The following is a 20,027-nucleotide window of genomic DNA, read 5'->3' on the forward strand; positions in this document are numbered from 1 at the left end:
ATCAGATTAATTTCTCCATTCTCAAATATTTTTATTGAAATTGAACAAAAGTATTAAGTATATTTTCAAAATATAATTTGTTAGTCAAATACTAGTTTCTTTTTGTAAAAAAAAAAAAAAAAAAAAAAAAAAAAAAACGTAATAGCTGTAAATGTTTGACAGAATTAACTGTTAGATTTATAGACATTTATTTTGGTATGTCCAACTCAAACAGTTACTGTAACTCAGTGTTTCCCAATCCTGCTGCTGCTAATTTTATGTGACACACTCATTAGAGGTCTTTGGCTGTGTCTGAAACACCCCTATATCCTTAAATGGGGCACTATTTGAGGGGACAGCCATTTGTAACGGTGGCCCATATTCAATCCCATAATGCACCACAATAACAAGTGTACAACTGATGTACACTTAATGGCTAGAGTAGAGAATACCCATAATGCACTGTGAGAGTCAAAGGCTGAATGAATTCCTGCGTCTGATCAGAAGATGGCGCCGCAGCTGAATCATCCATCCATCCATTTTCCAAACTGCTTTTCCAATGTGGCTACAGCCAGGGTAATATAATACAGGTATAAATTCCTTTTTAATTGATTATTAAATTGTATATTACGATTTATACATGCTAGTTTTTATGATAAATCTTTTCATTACAACTGGAGCTGCCAGTTTGCTAAGCTTCAAATGATTATTAAACAGCAACCACAAACTATGCAAACACCGGTGCACTCAGTGTCCGAATTTACTCACTCATTTTCATCCACTCCTTCAGATGGACTACATTAGTGGAGTACTGTAGGGAATAGTGAATGAGGATATAGGGGGCGATTTTGAACACTTTTTGTGCAGTACTGGGGTCCTCCAGGACCAGGATTGGGAACCATTGACTTTAAGAATTTAATATCGTTTAGGGTGCATGCCTTTGAGTCCTGGAGCAAACCCCTTCCGGCAAGGGGAAGAGGCCGTCCAAGAAGAGCACACAGGCAAGAGGGAGAAATCAAGATGCAAAGTTGGGGCCAAGAGGCAGGACAGTATCGTGAGATCAATACGAAACTGGCAACCAGAACCACAGGGCTTGCTAGAGGAGGAAGAGCTGAGAGTCACTTTCACTGATCAACCACAACATTAAAACCACTTTCCTAATATCATTTGTGTGACATTCTGTGACAGTTGAGCTAGAAAAATAAAGATGGCGTCTGAAAGTTGCGGCTGGTCATCAGTTGTACATTTTTGATCAATGTTTTCCACTTATGATGTCATTTCTAGCAAGAAATTACTATTGTAGTCATTAAATACTCACTTAGTTTTCATCAAAGCCAGCTCTATTTTGCTGTAGATAATCCTGTAAAAAAAAAAAAAACGGTAAACTACTGTTAGCTGTGGTTACCAGCATCATACCGTAAAAATCTAAATACCGTTTTGTCAGCTACAGTATAAAACTGTTATTATTGTTATATTTGTTATTATTATAAACTGTTTAATACTATAGCTGACAAAACAGTATTTAGCTGTTAATCTAAAAAAAACAGTAAAACACCGTATTTTTACAGTATGATGCTGGCAACCGCAGCTAACAGTAGTTTACTGTTTTTTTAATAGGATTATTTTTTACAGTCTCAGAAGTCTGTCCGAAATCAGTTTCGTAAGGAACCTTAGTGCACAAATGCTGCCTGCAAAGTTATTGCCTGATAGGACAGCCAGGCAACAAGTCACTGCCTACGTTTTCGGATGCAGACATGGACTCCACAAGACCTCTGAACGTGTCTTATGTTATCTGATACCAAGACATTACCAGCCGGTCCTTAAAAGTCCAGCAAGTTACAATGTGAGTCCTCCATTGATTAGATTTGTTGGCCTAGCACATCCCTTAGATCAGTGTTTCCCAACCCTGCTCCTGAAGGACCCCCAACACTGCATGTTTTCTTTATCTCCCTAATCAAACACACCTGATTCAACTCATCGGCTCATTAGAAGAAACTCTAGGACCTGAAATGGGACCCTTCAGGAGCAGGGTTGGGAAATCGGGGACATTTTCAATGCTGGGTAGTAACTGATTACATGTAATCTGGATTATGTCAGATTTAAAGAAATAATACTTGTAATTAGAGTATATTACTTTTTTAAATACTTGTAATCAGACTAAAGTTATTTTTTAGTGATTACATGATTATATTTTGTTCTCACAATGGCAGTAAATTATTCATAATTTATTTACCCTACTACCTCTTTCGTTTCTTGTTCATTTTTATAAAAATCTACATCTTAATATACAGTATACGTCCTACAGGTTTAAGGAATCACGCTCACAGACCAGCCACTAGTCATGTTACCGCACTAGTCATGTGATATCACTGATAACAAAACTGAGACCCAACACAGCATTTGAATGCTGGGTTTACAGAAATCATTTAGCTTTTAACAAGTGTTTTCACAAAATTGCAGCACTGCATATCTAACCATTATCTAGCAATTAAACAAATGATCTTTTTATCTTTTGAAGTGAGTTTTTATTTTGTTATTTAATTTCTTAATAGATTTTCATTAAACTCACGAACCCCCTTGCAGTTCCACCACGAGTCTGGGGAACCCTGATGTAATATCTGACAACTGAGTTTACTTGGTGATCAAGATTCAAATCACAATCAAGCAGTGCTCAACCGCCTTTGCTAGAGATACAGTGAACAGGCTTTCTAACTTTCTAACAAGCGTGTGTCCTTCTTGTCCATGATCAGAGGCACTGAAGGCTGGGAACTGCCTCCTCGGCTGTGACTGGCACAACAGGTGGCTAACAAATTAAATGAACTTAGTTCTAACTTACTTTCTGCATTGTGTGAATTTAGTTGGACTGGTCTCACTCGCACTGCATGCCCAGAATATGCTGACAGACAGTTTAAATTCACGTTTTGCAGTAATGAAACTTGAAACTCAAATGTTGCCTTTTGATGAAATGAAACTCATGGTAGCCCTCGAATGTGATTACACAGCGTCTGATACAAGTTTCACAATATTTGACCTGATTTGGTCCTTTTTTAAAGGAAAGGCAAGACGTTTTGTAACTCATTCAGCTGAGGAATCGTGTTCCTGTCTCTGCTGTTTGCAATATTTCCAGCATGAGAAGAATCATGTATCTTCTATTGCCTCTACTGTTTCTTCATGTTTCAGCACAACGTTGGACGCCATTTGGTTAGTAAACCTTTTCTTTCTTTTTTTATTAAAATACATTGTTTGCAGTATTTGTATTTACATGATGTTCGTGAGTTTTATAAAAATGAATACAATGTTACAATATGTGAACATTGCAATGTATTTTTTTTTTACGCTAAATGTAATCTACAGCGTTTATTGGTCTATTGGAATTTTACAACCAAATATATCTTCCTGTTGCAACAACAAATGCACAGTTAGCTGAGGTTGAACAACAAATGTGATTGACTTTCTGAGCATTTCTTTTTTGGGGGGGAAAAATTTCTTAACCTTTTAATCTTTTGCTGCTGGATGAAGGTTACACACCAAAGCAGCCAACACAGGAGGGCAGAGTGAGATTGGTGGGGAATCTTCCTTCTTCTGGTCGTGTGGAGATCTATCATGATGGACAGTGGGGAACAGTTTGTGATGACGGATGGGACGTGGCCGAAGCACAAGTGGTGTGTCGTCAGATGGGTTTTCCTGGAGCAATCTCAGCTACGGCTGGAGGACAATATGGTGAAGGTATATGATCCTCAGTCCATTTTATTGTGACACACTATGATAACAATAATTGTCTTATTTTTTAAACCACAATTTTGTTGATTTTTCAAGGCTCTGGTCCAATCTGGCTGGATGACATGAAGTGTAAAGGTTCAGAAAGCTCATTGTCTGATTGCAACTTTAAAGGCTGGGGTGTTACTGACTGCACACATAAAGAAGATGCAGGAGTGATCTGCGATACTGGTAAAAAATTAAACTACTAGATATATTTGCCGTTGTCCACTTGTATTTCTATTATTTCTATTGTTTTTACCTCCTTTATTATATTTTCTTTGCAGGTAAAAACATAACCAGCGATCTTCAGTTCTCTGTGGATAACAGTCTGGGTTTGTCTGATGATCTTGGTCTTCTGTTTGACAGTGGAGATGGTTGTGATTTCAGCATTAATGTACGAGACCTCAGTGAAGAGGCAGAGTTGGCGTTTTGTGTGCACCGTATGATCCTCATGATTTATCCAGAACTAAACATAACAAATGAGTCCAGAAACCTCACAGTGGATGTCAGCCAGACGTGCCATCCTCATGTCTCTGCTTTTCTCAGGTACGTTTCTGAAGATCACTTCAGTTCGTAGCTCAATCCAATTGTCTCAATTAATCGAGAGTGTTGCTTTGAATAGTGAATATCATAATTCTACTCAATATATTATGGGTGATAGATGCTTACAGTGTCTGAACTGTTTTTCTCAGGTATTTGTACACTCGTCGGATTGATGTTTCCATCACTTCGGCTCAATGTCTCCATCATCTGTCATTTATCTTCGGAGTGAAGACGCTTATGGAGGATGTTGGCAGGATCTTCACTTCCCTCCTTCCTGAAGACAACACCTTCCGGACACAGCTATCAATGTACGATTATGGCGTCCGCACAGGTGACCTTGTTCTGCAGGAGAATGTCCTTCAGTATCTCTCCTGGAACTGTGAGTTCCTCATAAGCTCTCCGCTGTGGAGCACCATCTCCTTTCACATGATGGACGCTCTACTGCAGCGCTCAGACCTGGTTGTGAAGGATGAAGCTTTTCTTCTTGAAGCTCTGGAGAGATGGATCCAAGACAAAGGTGATGAAATTAGTTCAGAACAACAGGCCAGCCTCCTGAATCACATCCGCTTCCTCTTGATCCCAGTGGATAAACTGTATGAAATACAGTTTTCCTCAAGTGTTCTCCATCAGAATCATGAGAAACTGTACCTAACTGGTCTGCTCAGAGGTTTTCAGTTCAATGCTCTGCCTTTCTCTAAGATCAGGAATAAAATGGACAACATGAGTAATGATTATCTGCCCAGAATCTACACTGATGATGAGTGGAGTCTATTTGTCAATGACACAACCAACAATTACCTGTACGTTAACTACAACTATGGCCAAAATAACAGAATCGAACCCTTCTCCACTCCTGCACACCCTAGTGCTCTTTACAAAGAGAAGAAGGTCCAGTGGCTAGCCCAGGTTTTTCGAAATGCTCAAGAATGCTCTATCAATGGTGTCTCATGTAAATCTTTTCCTGTTGCAAGGTTCTTCTCAAATAGTAACCAGTACAGTTACACTAACACCATTCGCTTCAGCAACAGATTGATTCTCACCTGTAAAAATCAAAACAATGTCTTTCATGTCCAAGAATTCAAAAACAGCTTGGCAGTGATTCAAACCAACAGCAGTATGGGTCTGCCTAACCCCTGTCCTGATGAATACAGTTTTAGATTTGTTGTGCGTCCAGAATATATCTGACTGCACAGTTACATTTGGCTAATGTAGTTTACTTCAGCCATTTCAGTTCATTCAAATCTATTAAATCGAATCCAGAGATGTATAGTAACGAAGTAGAACTACTTCACTACTGTAGCCTACTTAAGTACTAAAAGGCTGTATCTGTACTTTACTAGAGTATTATTTTTTTCTCCTACTTCCACATTTACTTCAGTACATATTTTTGATGAGTTTAATACTTTTACTCCGATACATTTTTTATGTGCTGCATCGTTACTCGTTACAATTATAAAAATGTTACGAATCATTCCAAACCCACATAATCACTGCCAGAGCGGTAGATGGCTCTGTCACCAGGTTTGATGAAGCTGGCCCAGCGAATCAAGCGATCAAGAAGACCGTGCGTGCTCCCATTCTGCCTTTCGCTCTGCTGCCTGCCTCCACTGAGAACACTTGAACTTTGTTAATTTGTTTCGAGATGGAAGAACCAGAAACACCACCTTCAACTTCGAGTGATCGTGGCGGTGAGGGCGAGGAAGGAGACCAGAGTCCATGTTTTGATTTGTCGGAGTGAAAGACAATTCATATAGAATGAAGTGCGTAACTGTTATCCGTCATGAGGATGCCGGCGCACTGAATCGTTCTTTGTTTAAATAGTTTAAAGTTACTATATGTAATGTTATTACCTTGACAAACTATACATCATTAAAATAATATAAGACTCAAGTTTCAGTATTTGAGTACTATTTTATTCTGAGAAATTTATAGGGACAGTTATGTCTTAATTTGTGTCAGGAGTTATGTAATAGAAAAAGTAGTCGATACCTTTAATATGAATTATGAGCGTGACCGTCAGCCGCTCCCATTCAGAAAAAAAAAATCCTGTGCTGTCGTCATGAAAGCGCTTGACCAAACAACGTCCCTCAGGGCTTTTAGCTCAAAAGTGTGCAGATTTTGACAAATATTGATAGATTTCATAGGTTTATGTCAGATTTCTATAGAGAGGAATAATATTTATTGAAATTATAACCAAAAAATGGGCCGATGTAATCATTATAAGCGCTGGATACTCTGATGTACTGTGTTTTCAGTCCATACTGGCAGCCAGAGGGCGCCCTTTGCACATTTAGTCCATATATGGGACACATGAAGAAGAGCCATTCCAGGAAGCGATATTTTTTTTCCCAGGAGGGTAGGGGAAGACTCATTAATATTCATTAGGGAAGTCATCACTGATTGGTCTTTACCCCAGTGACGGGTAGGTTTAGGGGCGGGGTTGGGGTAGGTCATCACATAGACCCCAGTGACGGGTAGGTTTAGGGGCGGGGTTAGGGGTAGGTCATCAGACCAATCAGTGATGACTTCCCTAATGAATATTAATGAGTCTTCCCCTACCATCCTGGGAAAAAAAATATCGCTTCCAGGAACTCCCTGCCATAAACAAAGCTTCCAGAGATCTCTGTTGCATGCTGATAAGTACCCAATAAGCTGTGGAGAAAAAGGCACAAGCAGGGAAGAGAAGAGAGGGATGCTTTAAAGGGGGAAGGGACATATTTGATCTGTTTTTGTTTACAAAGAGTTAAGCTCTAAGCTAGTTTAATTTAATCTATTAATTCTATCAAGTCTCTTTTTAAAATTCATGTTATTCATTCTTGAATGATTTCTCTAATATGTTTGTTGATTTTAAACTTTTGATTTATTTTAGCAATAAAAATTCATTATTTTGAAAGTGAAAACAGGTCGTTGTGAGACACTGCTGATGATTTATGGGGATTAATAAAAAAGGAGTGAGTGGATTTTTATCACTATTGGCTGGTTGTGTACACACACTGCCAACACACATTTATGTCCAAACAGCATGCAAAAGTGAATTTTGCATAATAGGGGACCTTTAATGTCAAAGTATCATCAAGACGTTGGACTTCAACGTTGGGCAGACGTCAAATATAAGTTGGAGACGACAATCAGGTTAACATCAAAGCACAATGTTGTCTTTCCATCAAACTCCAACGTTGGGCAGACGTTGCATTTTGGTTGGAATAAATTACCAGAGATCTTTCAATACCATGGTCAGACAAATGTCAAGATGTACTGTCAGCCAGTCCCAAAGTATTAATTTTAAGACAACAGCAGAGAAAGTTAATAATACGTTAATTAAGGTAATCTTAATAAAACTGAAATTAGATTTTATTGGATCCTCATAAAGGTCCTCATAAAATTTAAAACTGTCCAGAGCTCATACCCCTCTTTTGGACCCAGCTAGCACATTTACATTTCAGGAATGGGGTTTTACTTTTGTATTTTATGTGGTATGTTCTATAAACAAAATATCAAATAAAATCTTGAGTTTGTGTTACTTCAGGCATTTAGTACTTGTTGACGTTGGGACAATTGAACCAGAAGTACAGAAATGCAATCTAATTTCTAAGGATTGGGATTCATTCCTGCAGCCAGTGGCGTCATGCCCATTCAAAGTGAGGGGCACGTGCCCCCTCAGATTTTTCCTCCCTGATAATTTTTTTGTCACAACTTTATTCCTATTATGCTCCATAATATACCAGAGCCTATAACGACTCAAATGTATTCTTCTGGATGTGTAATAAATCGGTCAGCATCAGCCCGCCCCTTTTTCCTAATATGGTAACTGTGTATATCAAACGCGCGTAGCGCTCTAGAATCTTTGCTGTGTATGTTCAAGCAACTCACTCGTCTCGCACGTTGAGCTGGCAATGTTTTACAGATGGCCTTGAAGTGGTAAGTGGGCAAAGCAACAAATCGGCATTGAATTAGTTATCGGATGATATTAAAAGGTAGTGGGATTATTTGTGGTTGACCTGGAAATTTTAACTTGATCAAAAAGTTATGGATTTAATATTAGCTGCGAATCAGAGCATTAACTTAAGTTGTGTCAGTGTAACGTTATCGATAGCTAGCCTAGTCTAACGGTAAACTAGTTGGCTAACGTTACTGCCATTATTCAGCACTGAAATCTGACAAACTTCTTTCAAAGTCCTTCATCAGATATTAATATTAAAATAACTTAATTTCAGAGCACCACAAAGTCAGACCTCAGCACCTTTATGTACCTTTAATGTAAGATCGTTCTTAGGTCACATACCAATTTAAAATCATAACATAAAAACTGCAATGGTACTGTTTTTAAAATCATGTGTAGTAGGCCTAAGTGTACAGTAAGTGTGTGTGTAAACATGCTTTAATGAAGTAGACTTCAAAAGCTTTTGAATTTTAGCTTACAGTTCTTTCATCAACCTGTCTTTTACATAAACTAGATACTTTAATTTAGTCCTCAGATAGAGGAGGGTTGCTGCTAGCTCCGTTAAGGTATTTCTGTCCCTCCCAAACTGCATTGAAATGGTATGTTTAGCAGCCAGAATTTAAAATTTTTAAATTCCCCTCCTAACATGATCTATATCACCTGTCAGAAAACAATTGCAATGTCTCAGATTGTGCCCCCCCCCCCCCCCCCAGAATTTTGGCTTGCATGACGCCCCTGCCTGCAGCACTCTATTTATCATCTTCCTGTGGATACAAAAGGGAAAGGATAACCATTCACTAATTACATGATATAATTGTTAATCCAATTAACCAAATTTATCCATATTTGCTTGGAAAAGCCTCAAAATAAATGTATTTAATAGCATCACAATTGTGACACTTGAGTAAAGCACCGAATAGAAGTGTCAGGATTCAGATAGGGGAGACCTAGACACAGAATGAGCAGGGGAGTGATATTTATTAACAGAAGTACAAGATAGGGTGAGGCGGGAACAGTCCAAACAGAAGGGTCAACAGGAAACAACGACAGGACACGTGTGGGTGACTGCTGGAACCAACTCCAGAGGACAACAGGTCGAAGAACTGCTGAGGACGTGACCAGACCAGGCAGGTGGTTGTGGTGAAGACAGGGCAAGGAACCATGAATCAGAGATCTGATACTTGCTGCACACAGACCCTGAACCAGTCTAACTGCCAAGGAGAAGGAACCAGCAGGCAGGGAATCTCGGGGAGCAGACAGGAACCAACACAAAAGGCAAAACTCAAGACAACAAGAGATAACAAACAAGAGCAAAATAAAAATTGGCAAAAACTAGAACACCAAAAAACAATAAGAAACTAAATATAACTGGAGCAATAGCAAAGGAAACTGGAACTAGTAATCAAAGAAGATTACAACCTTGAAGACAAGCTAATGATAAAATAAATAAAAGATTAGTTAACAAAAGCAAAAACAAGAGGAATAAAGATTTGACTCAGGAACAAAGAAAAGACAGAAACACTAACTGCAGCACTGACTGACAAGCTGAGCACTCACTCACTCACTCACTCACTCACAACAAACCAGCAAAGACATGAGGGGAAAGAGGCACAATATAAAGAGAACAGCACATGAGGATCAGGTGAAAACAATCAAGCAAAGGATGACTAGACAAGGACTAAACAAGGGGGCGTGGAAACGGGAAACAAGGAGGCGGAACAAGAGCAGCACGTGGCAAACACAGACAAAGACAAAGCCATGTCATACAAAACAAACTAGAGACACAAAACGTACTGGTTACTTTCGTAACCTCGGTTCCCTTAGAGATAAGGGAATGAGTACTGCGTTGCAAACGCTATGGGAAAACTCCTTTTCTCGAGAATATTGAAGCCTTTATTTTAAAACGCATTTGCTACAGCACAGGCGAGAGCATCAGACCCACGTGAGTGAGCTGATAGGCTGTGCTGTGGGCAACTGCACGAACCAATGGCGGATAGACAGAAGCGCGCGAGCCAATCAGGGCGCTTGGCGCTCTGTCACTGTCAAGCGCGCGAAACTACACGTGACCATAACATATAAATACAGATAGAATCCGCCATTTGACAGGTATAATCGACTGAAGCGACAAACCTGCCATAAGAAAAATAGCACGGCAAGGCAACGCAGTACTCGTTCCCTTATCTCTAAGGGAACCGAGGTTACGAAAGTAACCAGTACGTTCCCTTACGAGAACGTTCTCTCGTACTGCGTTGCAAACGCTATGGGAACGTTTCCATTTAAAACGCCGTGCTATTAATCTTTTGGCCGCTCTGACTCACCAGAGTTCCGGGAAGTACAGAATAGCCAGGATAAAAAGAGACCGAACATCGGGCCCATCAATTATCCGTAATAAAGACTGGCCAGAGCCAGTCATTTAACCCACAAGGTGATAGCCGTGTGTTTAATATCAAACTAGTCTGGGTCAGCAGAGCCAGAGTCTAGACTGAAAAGACTGTAACTGCAAAGCAGGGACATTAAAGTTATAATTCATCGGATCTGGCCAGAGTCAGTCACTTAGCCCACAAAGTGAAAACCGTGTGTTCAATATCAACTAGACTGGGTCACAGAGCCAGTGTCTAGACAGAAGAACTGTAGCTACAAGCAAGGGCATTAAAGCTATAATTCAACAATGTGGACGGAGCGGATATCCGGCCGCCGCACATATGCTATAGATGGGAATACCCAAGTGACCATGGTTCAAAACTAGTCTGGATCCACAGAGCCAGAGTCTAGACAGAAAGAACGCATGTCTGCAGAGCAGGGACATCCAGCTTATAGAATCTCACAAATGTGGACGGAGCGGACCAGCCGGCCGCCGCACAAATGTCTTCAATGGGAATACCACTTGACCAAGCCCACGAAGAGGCAACACCTCTCGTGGAATGAGCTCTAACACCTATGGGACAAGAGAGGCCCAGTGAGGTGTAAGCCAGGGCAATGGCGTCAACTATCCATCTGGACAGTGTGGTTTTAGTGACCGGGAGGCCCTTGGATCGGCCCCCGAAACACACAAAGAGCTGTTCAGACTGTCTGAAAGAGGCCGAACGCTCCAGATAAATTCTCAAAGCTCTGACTGGGCAAAGCATGAGAGAATCGCTATCCTCCTCGGAGGAGGGGAGAGCTGACAGAGAAATAACCTGGGCTCTGAACGGAGTTGAGAGCACCTTAGGAACATATCCATGTCTTGGCCTAAGAATGACCTTGGAGTCATTAGGACCAAACTCCAGACAGGAAGCGCTGGTAGACAGCGCCTGTAAATCCCCTATTCTCTTTACTGACGCCAGTGCTAGAAGCAGGGCGGTTTTCAGAGAGAGAGACTTAGGATCAGCTGACTGAAGTGGTTCAAAGGGAGGTCCCTTAAGAGCCCGCAGGACCAAGGAGAGGTCCCAGGCCGGAACAGACGGTGGCCGAGGCGGGTTAAGCCTCCTGGCGCCCCTGAGGAAGCGAACTATAAGGTCGCTTTTTCCTAAGGAGGCCCCGGCTTCCAATACGTGAAAAGCAGCAATGGCTGCCACGTACACTTTGAGAGTGGAGGGGGAGCGACCCGCGTCCAACATCTCCTGTAGAAAAGACAGTACTCTTGGTACTTCACAAGTGTATGGGTCGAGGTCTCGAGCTAAACACCAGCTGGAAAACACTGACCATTTACTGAGATAGAGGCGTCTGGTAGACGGAGCTCTAGCTTCCTTTATAGTATTCAGGACGCCCTCTGGGAGGTTCTGGGGTACCCGTTGAGTGACCATGTAGGGCCCATAAGTCGGGACGGGGATGCCAGATTGTCCTGTTGGCCTGAGTCAGGAGGTCGCGCCTCACTGGGATTGGCCACGGGTCTGCTACAGACAGCTGCATCAACTCTGGGAACCAAACCTGGGTCCGCCAGAGAGGAGCTACTAATAGCACTGCGCTTTTCGTGTTCCTGATCCGTTCGATGACCTGAGGGAGCATCGAGACCGGGGGGAACGCATAGAGAGGAAGGTTGGGCCAGTCGTGGGCCAACGCATCCCTGCTCTTTGAGAAAAAGATTGGGCATTGACAGTTGTCTTCTGAGGCGAAAAGATCTACTTCTGCCTTCCCGAAGACCTCCCAGAGTAGGAGAACTGTCTGAGGGTGGAGAGACCATTCCTCTGGGGGAACTCTGCCCCGAGAGAGCATGTCTGCTCCTGTATTCAACGTGCCTGGCACGTGAGCTGCCCTGAGCGAGCGCAGATTGGTGTGAGCCCATAGCAAGAGCTGTGAGGCTATGGCAAACAGGTTGCGGGACCTGAGGCCGCCCTGGCGATTTATGTAAGAGACCACCGACATGTTGTCCGTCCGTACCAACACGTGGTGTCCCGCCAGGTATGGGAGGAATGTTTTTAGGGCTAGAAAAACTGCTCTCATTTCGAGGCAGTTTATGTGTAGGCGTTTCTCCGAGCTCGACCAGAGGCCGGAGGCAGGCCTGCCCTCGTACAGAGCTCCCCAACCGGAGTTGGAGGCGTCTGTTGAAATCATCCTCCTCTCTGAAACTACCCCCATGCTTACGCCCTGCTGGTACCAGTTGGCGTTTTTCCAAGGGGCCAGGGCTTGAACACAGCGCTGGTCCACCTTGATAATCAAGTGGCCTGAATGCCAGGCGTGGGGTGGCACCAGAGGAGCCAGCCACAGCTGAAGAGGACGCATACGCAGTAGGCCTAGTTGGAGTACTGATGATGCAGAGGCCATCAGGCCAAGGATCCTCTGAAACGTTCTGAGGGGTACAAGAGAGCCCTCTAGGAACGATGCCGTGAGCTGCTGAATCGTTAGAGCACGGGCCGGTGTGGGCCATGCTCTCATAAGTACGGAGTCGAGAACTGTTCCCAGGAACGTGATACGTTGGCTGGGCAACAGAACACTCTTTGCAACATTGACCCTGAGCCCTAGACATTCTAGATGGCTGAGGAGCCAGGCTTTGTGAGTATGTGACTCCGCCTCTGACTGGGTCAGTATGAGCCAGTCGTCGAGGTAGTTTAGGATACGCATTCCCCGCTGTCTCAGGGGGGAGAGAGCTGCATCCATGCACTTCGTGAATGTACGAGGCGCTAGTGCCAGTCCAAATGGAAGAACTGTGTACTGGTATGTCTGCCCCTCGAAGGCGAATCTCAAGAATGGCCTGTGGTGGGGGTTCACTTGAATGTGAAAGTAAGCGTCTTTCAGATCTACTGAGAAAAACCAGTCGCCTGGGCGAATCTGCGTCAGGATATGTCTGGTCGTGAGCATTCTGAACGGCCGCGACATGAGAGCCTTGTTCAGATGTCTGAGATCTAAAATGGGTCTCAGGCCGCCGTCTTTCTTTGGAACAAGAAAGTATCGGCTGTAAAAACCTGACTCGCTCAGAGAAGGGGGGATCTTCTCGATGGCCCCTTTCGCCAGCAGACTTAACACTTCGGTGCGGAGGACATGACTCAATGTGCCCCTTACCGTGGTTTGTATAACCGCGCGAAAACGCGGTGGTCTGCGGGCGAACTGAAGCGAGTAACCATGCTTTATGATGTTCATCACCCATACTGAAACTCCGGGGATAGCTTGCCAAGTTAGAGCCCGCAGAGCTAGAGGCATTATCATATCTGGAACACCCAGAGTGGGGGGCTCGGACTGACATGTATGCATGTGAGAAATTATGCTCGATTTGTGCTTTGTGTGGGTCGCTGTTAAAACAGCGTTTGTTTGCAGGGGTGCGTGACATGTGACGGGCCCATGAACTGCATTTAGAACTGCTGCAGCCGCCTGAACTGAAGAGGGAGCCGTGAGCAGTAGTCGAGCGATTTTTGGGGCTGGTCCGGCCGCAGCGGGACAGTGACCCCTCTTTGTGCCGGTTAGGACGGCTTCTTGGGCTCGTGATCGAGCGTCAGCTTCGGCCGCGGGCCCTGGCGCTTAGGGAACGGGAACCGTTTCGCTGGCTTCATGTGCTTACTGGTCTCAGCCGCTGGGCGGGGCTGGAGGACCTGGGACACCACTTTCTCAGGTCGCGGCGTGCTCTTGGGGCGCCGTTGGACTGAGCTGGAGCGCTTTGGTAGAAAGTGTCTCATGGCGCTGGAAGCCTTCTGAGCTTCAGTGAAGCGATCGGCGAAGCCGCTGACAGATGGGCCGAAGAGACCTGAGGCTGTGACGGGCGAGTCGAGGAAGGCAGATTTATCCGCGTCCCTGATCTCGGTTAAGTTTAGCCAGAGGTGGCGCTCCATTACCACTAGGCTGGCCATATTGCGGCCCAGGGCTTGAGCGGTGGTCTTCGTGGCCCTCAGTGCCAGATCCGTGGCACTCCTGAGGTCTTTAAATGTGTCTGGGTCCGGGCCTGACTCATCCATGGAACGGAGAAGTTTGGCCTGGAAGGCTTGAAGCGTCGCCATGGCGTGAAGTGCAGAGGCGGCTTGACCGGCGGCAGCGTATGCGCGGCTGGCAATGGCCGAAGTAGTTCTGCACGGCTTAGAAGGGTGCACCGTCTTAGACCTCCAACTACCTGCAGTGGGGGGGCATAAGTGTGCAGCGACCGCTTCCTCCAGTGGGGGGAGAGACACATATCCTTTCTCTTCAGCGCCGTCAACAGTGGAGAGCGTAGAAGAGGCAGATGAGCGCGTTCGCGCTGAAAAGGGCGCGCGCCAGCATTTTGTGAGCTCTTCGTGAACCTCAGGCATAAATGGAGCGGCGCGCTGACGAGGGGCCTGCTGGCGCCCCGGCAGGTACCATTCATCGAGGCGGCATCTGGCGGGCTCAGCTGGAGAAAGCCAATCGAGTCCCAACTCGTCAACAGCGCGAGACATGACACGGAGAAGTTCGGCGTCAATGCTCGCTCGAGTATCAGAAAACTCTAGCTGAGAGGGGGGGGCGGGGTCCGCGGAGCCCGACCAATCCTCGCTCTCAGATGCCGCCATAGAAAGTGCGTCATCGACGTCATCCGGAGATGCGCCGAAAGAGACGAGTCCAGCCGCTTCAGACGAGGGGCGCTGCTCGCTCCGAGAGAACAGGACAGGCGAAGAAGGCGTGGGCAAGGCACGAGGAGAAAGGCCCGGCGTGCACTCGCTAAACTCACCGCGCTCAGGACGCCTCTGATCGCGCCGCTTCTTCCTACGGGGCTCGTGGGGCGCCGAAGACGGAAGGTGGGCGGAATCGGTCACCGTCGAAGACAGCCTTGAACGGAGAACGGAGACAGGCATCCCTTCGCAGAATTGGCAGCCGCCTTTCATGAGCGCTGCCTCGGCGTGCTCAGGGCCGAGGCAGGCCGCACACTGGGTGTGTCCGTCGGATGCATGCAGGGAGACCCCGCAGCTCTCACAGATGGAGAGAGGCATTATGCCGCGCTGTGAAAACAGCGGTTTGCTCTTTTAGATAAATATGCAATGAAAAGGATATAATTTTTCGTCGGATGCCACAGGGAAACGCTCAGCTGGCGAGATGCCGGGATGCGAAGCTGTTCCGCTGGACGGCTTTTCCACGACGAGGGCTTCTTACGACCGGAGAAAATCAGCGACGAGGTGAGTCGAGCTGAAGGAGATTAAATCTGTCAAATGGCGGATTCTATCTGTATTTATATGTTATGGTCACGTGTAGTTTCGCGCGCTTGACAGTGACAGAGCGCCAAGCGCCCTGATTGGCTCGCGCGCTTCTTTCTATCCGCCATTGGTTCGTGCAGTTGCCCACAGCACAGCCTATCAGCTCACTCACGTGGGTCTGATGCTCTCGCCTGTGCTGTAGCAAATGCGTTTTAAAATAAAGGCTTCAATATTCTCGAGAAAAGGAGTTTTCCCATAGCGTTTGCAACGCAGTACGAGAGAACGTTCTCGTAAGGGAACAAAGACAACACAGACAAGGCTGTCAGGGCAGAACCCTGACAATAAGTTTATCACTTCATGCACCACTCTGACAAGCAGCCCACCACTATAATATTGAGCAAAAACTCCAGTGTTAAATAAACTCTCCTGGGAGTTTCTTTGGCTCCACACTCAAGAGTGTTAGTGTTAAATTTAAGCTTAAAATGAAGCAGTGTTAAAGTAAATGAGATAATTAAGTGATTACCGTAAAACTTCAAATAATAGCCCGGGCTTTTATTTTCCCAAATCGCCGAACTGCACTGGCTTGTATTTGAGACAGGCGTCTATATGAGACAGGCCTTTAATTTAGTGTTGAGATGAGCATGACAGTAGGAGGTTATCATATCTGTGTTTGTGTTTAACAAATCAGTTAATGTCAGAATTAGCCTACTATATTTCCGTATGTCTAAAGGGGGTCGCACACCAGACGAGAAGCGCAGCGCCACATCTTTAAAATTCGAACACATTATTCTCTATGAGTGTAGGCTACATTGCCTCAAATCGTCAGTAATGTATATACCGACTTCACCCTGTGCTGCAATATACATTCAGTTTTACATTCATTTACAGAAATCAGCTGCTTGAATGAAAATTGCTGATGTTATCGGATTTTCAGGTCATATTCTCAATTCATTCAGTTAACGGACGCTCTGAGGTAAAGTGAATTCAGACTGCAGACTAAGCAACGATTGTATTTAATTGTACAGTATAATCATAACATAGTACAGACATGATCTTAATTCCATAATATCCTTAAACATAACTATTGCTGGCCATAAACTGACAAAGTGCGCGTCCGGTGTGTGATACCTCGAGATGTCATAGACGCGACGCGGCACTGCGCTTCTCGTACGGTGTGCGCGATCCTCAACTACAAGTTCATTGGCGAATTCCTCCTCCTCGTCGCTCTCCTCCACTTCCCTCTCTCCGGCCTCCGCTAACTCTGCCTGCATTGCTTGCGCTAACAGCTCCCGCCCAGATGCGCAGGGCTCTCTTGCGTGCGCAATCTGCTCCATAGAACTGGCTTAAACAGACGATCTGACGGGTTTTAGAAGATTAAATACAACCCGAAACTAAAAAACAGACCGGGCCTCTATTAGAGACCGGCCTTTATTTATCCAAACCTGTAGCCACACCAGGCGTGTAAAAGAGACAGGCGTCTATTTGGGACTCGGCTATTATTTGAAGTTTTACGGTATTGCAATGATTGACCATTATTGAAGACACCTAATGTTAACAAGCAGAATAACTGAAGGAGAAAAATTACAATATTCAAGTCATCATTATGGTGATCAGTGTTTGCGTTAGTTGGGCTTTGGTTCCTTAAATTATTAACATTAGATTTAGTTTGGCTGCTGTAACTGAGTTATAACAGCCAGATGAACAAAGAGAAAAGGTGATCTGATGGTGTTGGTTGTGTTTTGACGTAATCATCATTTGACCTGAATCACAAGGTCATATAGATAGAGTTAGAATTATACTGTTGATTATAACTTCACTGTGATTCTACAGCATGAGATTAAACTTTTTCAAAATAATCCAAAGAATTTCTTAAAAGTTGTTCTGAAAAAAAAAAAAAAAAAAGTAGGCATACGCAGACATCAAGAATCAGCATATGAATCCCAGCAATGGTGACTAACAGCATATCCAGATAAACAGATCAACTCTGAATTTTAGGAAACAAGCGACTAAAAAGTCACATAAAACAGCAGAATTTAAAGAAAATTTTAAGAATAAAGGAAATTACCAAAACAATTCAGATCCTAATTTATTCATACCACAATGCATGATGGGATCCATGAATGAGTTTTGATGTGTAGCACCCAGAATGCACTGCAACATGCTTTATAATTGTTGATATTTCAATATTAATATTCCATTGTTGAGATTCACACGCTGATTCTTGATGTCTACTGTATGTGTCTAAATAAATAAAACGTTTTTGTATTAGAACAACTTAAGGACAGTGCTATAATCAATTAAGTAAACCTAAATCAGAGATTAGGCTCCAAATGGGTTCAGTGATTCAGGTCAAATAATGATTATGTGAAAACACAACCAACACCATTAGATCACCTTTTCTCTTTGTTCATCTGGCGGTTATAACTCATTTACAGCAACCAAACAAAATCTAAAAGTCAAAATTTAAGGGACAAAAGCCCAACTGAGAGCAACCACTGTTTGATGTTTGGTGACTTAAAATCTTTTCTCCTTTGGTGATTCCGCTTTTTAACATCAGGTGTCTTCAATAAAGGTCAATCATCACTCCCAGAAGAGTTTATTTAACACTCTTTTACACAGAGTTTTTGCTGTGTATTCAACCCACTGGAATGAATGAATGAATGAATGAATGAATGAATGAATGAATGAATGAATATAAATAAATAAATAAATAAATAAATAGGGCCCAATTTTCACCTACTCTGGTCCCATTATAAATCATAATGGGGCCATTTGTGACCATTTGTGGGTCAAGTGTGATCACCCATGTAGGCCCCATAAGGGTTTTGTGTGTAGCACACCTCTGCCCCATTATTAGCTCCCATATGCGACCCTTGTGAGCCCATTTAATGAACATCTAAAGGGGCCCCTCTTAGAGGCCACTATGGACCCATCATGCATGGGCGTAGGCAACCCAAATGTGGCCAATAGAAATTTGTCCATCGGCTCCACTTGGGCCCAAGTGACAGCCCCTCAAAAACCCACATGAGGCTCACATGGAAATGTTCAGTAGGACAGCATATTGACATCAAACACTAACAGTAGGTATGGCAACCAAAACCAGACATCTGCTAAACAACATAATGTTAACGTCCATACAACATTAAAATGTAACATCATTACACACTGATATTTTGTTGGTTTTAAATTATAGTAATAAGTAATTATTATATATCATCTCCTAAAATCTAAGAATGATGTAGAACGACTTTGGTCAGAAGACAAAAAAGCAAGATCTGACAACTGAGTTTACTTGCTGATCAAGTTTCAAATCACAATCAAACAGTGCTCAACTGACTTTGCAAGAGATGAAAGTTTTAGCGTAAGTTCTGCCAGGAAGACTCAATTGTTACGTCACTAATTACCTTTGCATCTAACCAATCGTGTCCTAATACTTGTAGTATAAAAGGTCAGTACTTACACACATCTGAGTTTGCTGATGCTGACGCCAACATTCTCCTCCATCCTCCCCACCACCACCAGGATGGTCCCTGAAGACTACAATTTTGTTTAATGTTTTTTTTTTTTGTTTTTTTTTTTTTTTCTTTCTTTATTTTCATAATTTCATAATGTATTTTGTGAAGTCAGAGTATTTTTGTACATGTGTGCTGAGCAGAGATATGGGATTAGCTATATTTTGCATAGAAGTATGTGTGCATTGTAACATGTTCCACTGATAATAATACATCAAATGTGTACAGTTGGCATGTTCTTTACAAGGAATGGAATGTTTCCACTGATGCAAATGTACCACAAATGTATACACCAAGCGATAGTTTCTTTATATGGAAAGTGGATTGTACCATGTGTAAGCATGAGGTATATGTTCCATTTTAAACATAAGCAACATGTTTTGCTACCTTACAAGGAAGTTGTAACTAAGTCCCTCTGTGGTGTATATAAGCTCAATCCTTACTGTACTGACACAGAGAAACATAAGGCATGACGGGGTGAGAGAAAAGAGAAAAATAGAGGAATGAGGGGTTGAGGGAGGAGAAACACAGAGAAACCATTACAGCTGGTATGATTGGGTGAAGGGACAGAGAAATGGGGAACAGAGAAATCTGGAATGAAGACCACCTCACCTGTAGCCTTATTCTTCTATGCCTGTTTCTCTCGTATGTCTGACACATGTATATAAAATATTAAAAAAGAGATCCCTTGGCAAAGTAACTGGTGTAGCTTCCGTGATTTAACAATAAATGGGATAAAATGGACTCACAAGC

At 43.5% G+C, this 20,027-nt stretch overlaps 1 protein-coding gene across 1 annotated transcript; it reads left to right on the plus strand.

Annotated features, from left to right (window-relative positions):
* The first annotated feature begins 3,062 nt into the window (after positions 1–3,062).
* Positions 3,063–6,169, plus strand: LOC308701767 (galectin-3-binding protein A-like). Its single transcript, XM_081384193.1, has 5 exons — positions 3,063–3,180; positions 3,499–3,705; positions 3,796–3,927; positions 4,023–4,284; positions 4,431–6,169. Exons 1-5 carry the CDS (start codon positions 3,108–3,110, stop codon positions 5,464–5,466), a joined length of 1,710 nt encoding a protein of 569 aa, XP_081240319.1. The 5' UTR covers positions 3,063–3,107; the 3' UTR covers positions 5,467–6,169.
* Positions 6,170–20,027: the final 13,858 nt, after the last annotated feature.

This window comes from Scardinius erythrophthalmus (assembly GCF_964197995.2).
Source record: "Scardinius erythrophthalmus genome assembly, chromosome: 1".
NCBI lineage: Eukaryota > Metazoa > Chordata > Actinopteri > Cypriniformes > Leuciscidae > Scardinius > Scardinius erythrophthalmus.

Bases quoted from the DNA above. Each gene is read 5' to 3' on its own strand.
- LOC308701767 (XM_081384193.1), top strand. From the start codon at position 3,108: ATGAGAAGAATCATGTATCTTCTATTGCCTCTACTGTTTCTTCATGTT. The intron at 3,706-3,795 runs GTATATGATCCT...TGATTTTTCAAG, and splicing joins TGGAGGACAATATGGTGAAG to GCTCTGGTCCAATCTGGCTG. The intron at 4,285-4,430 runs GTACGTTTCTGA...TGTTTTTCTCAG, and splicing joins CATGTCTCTGCTTTTCTCAG to GTATTTGTACACTCGTCGGA.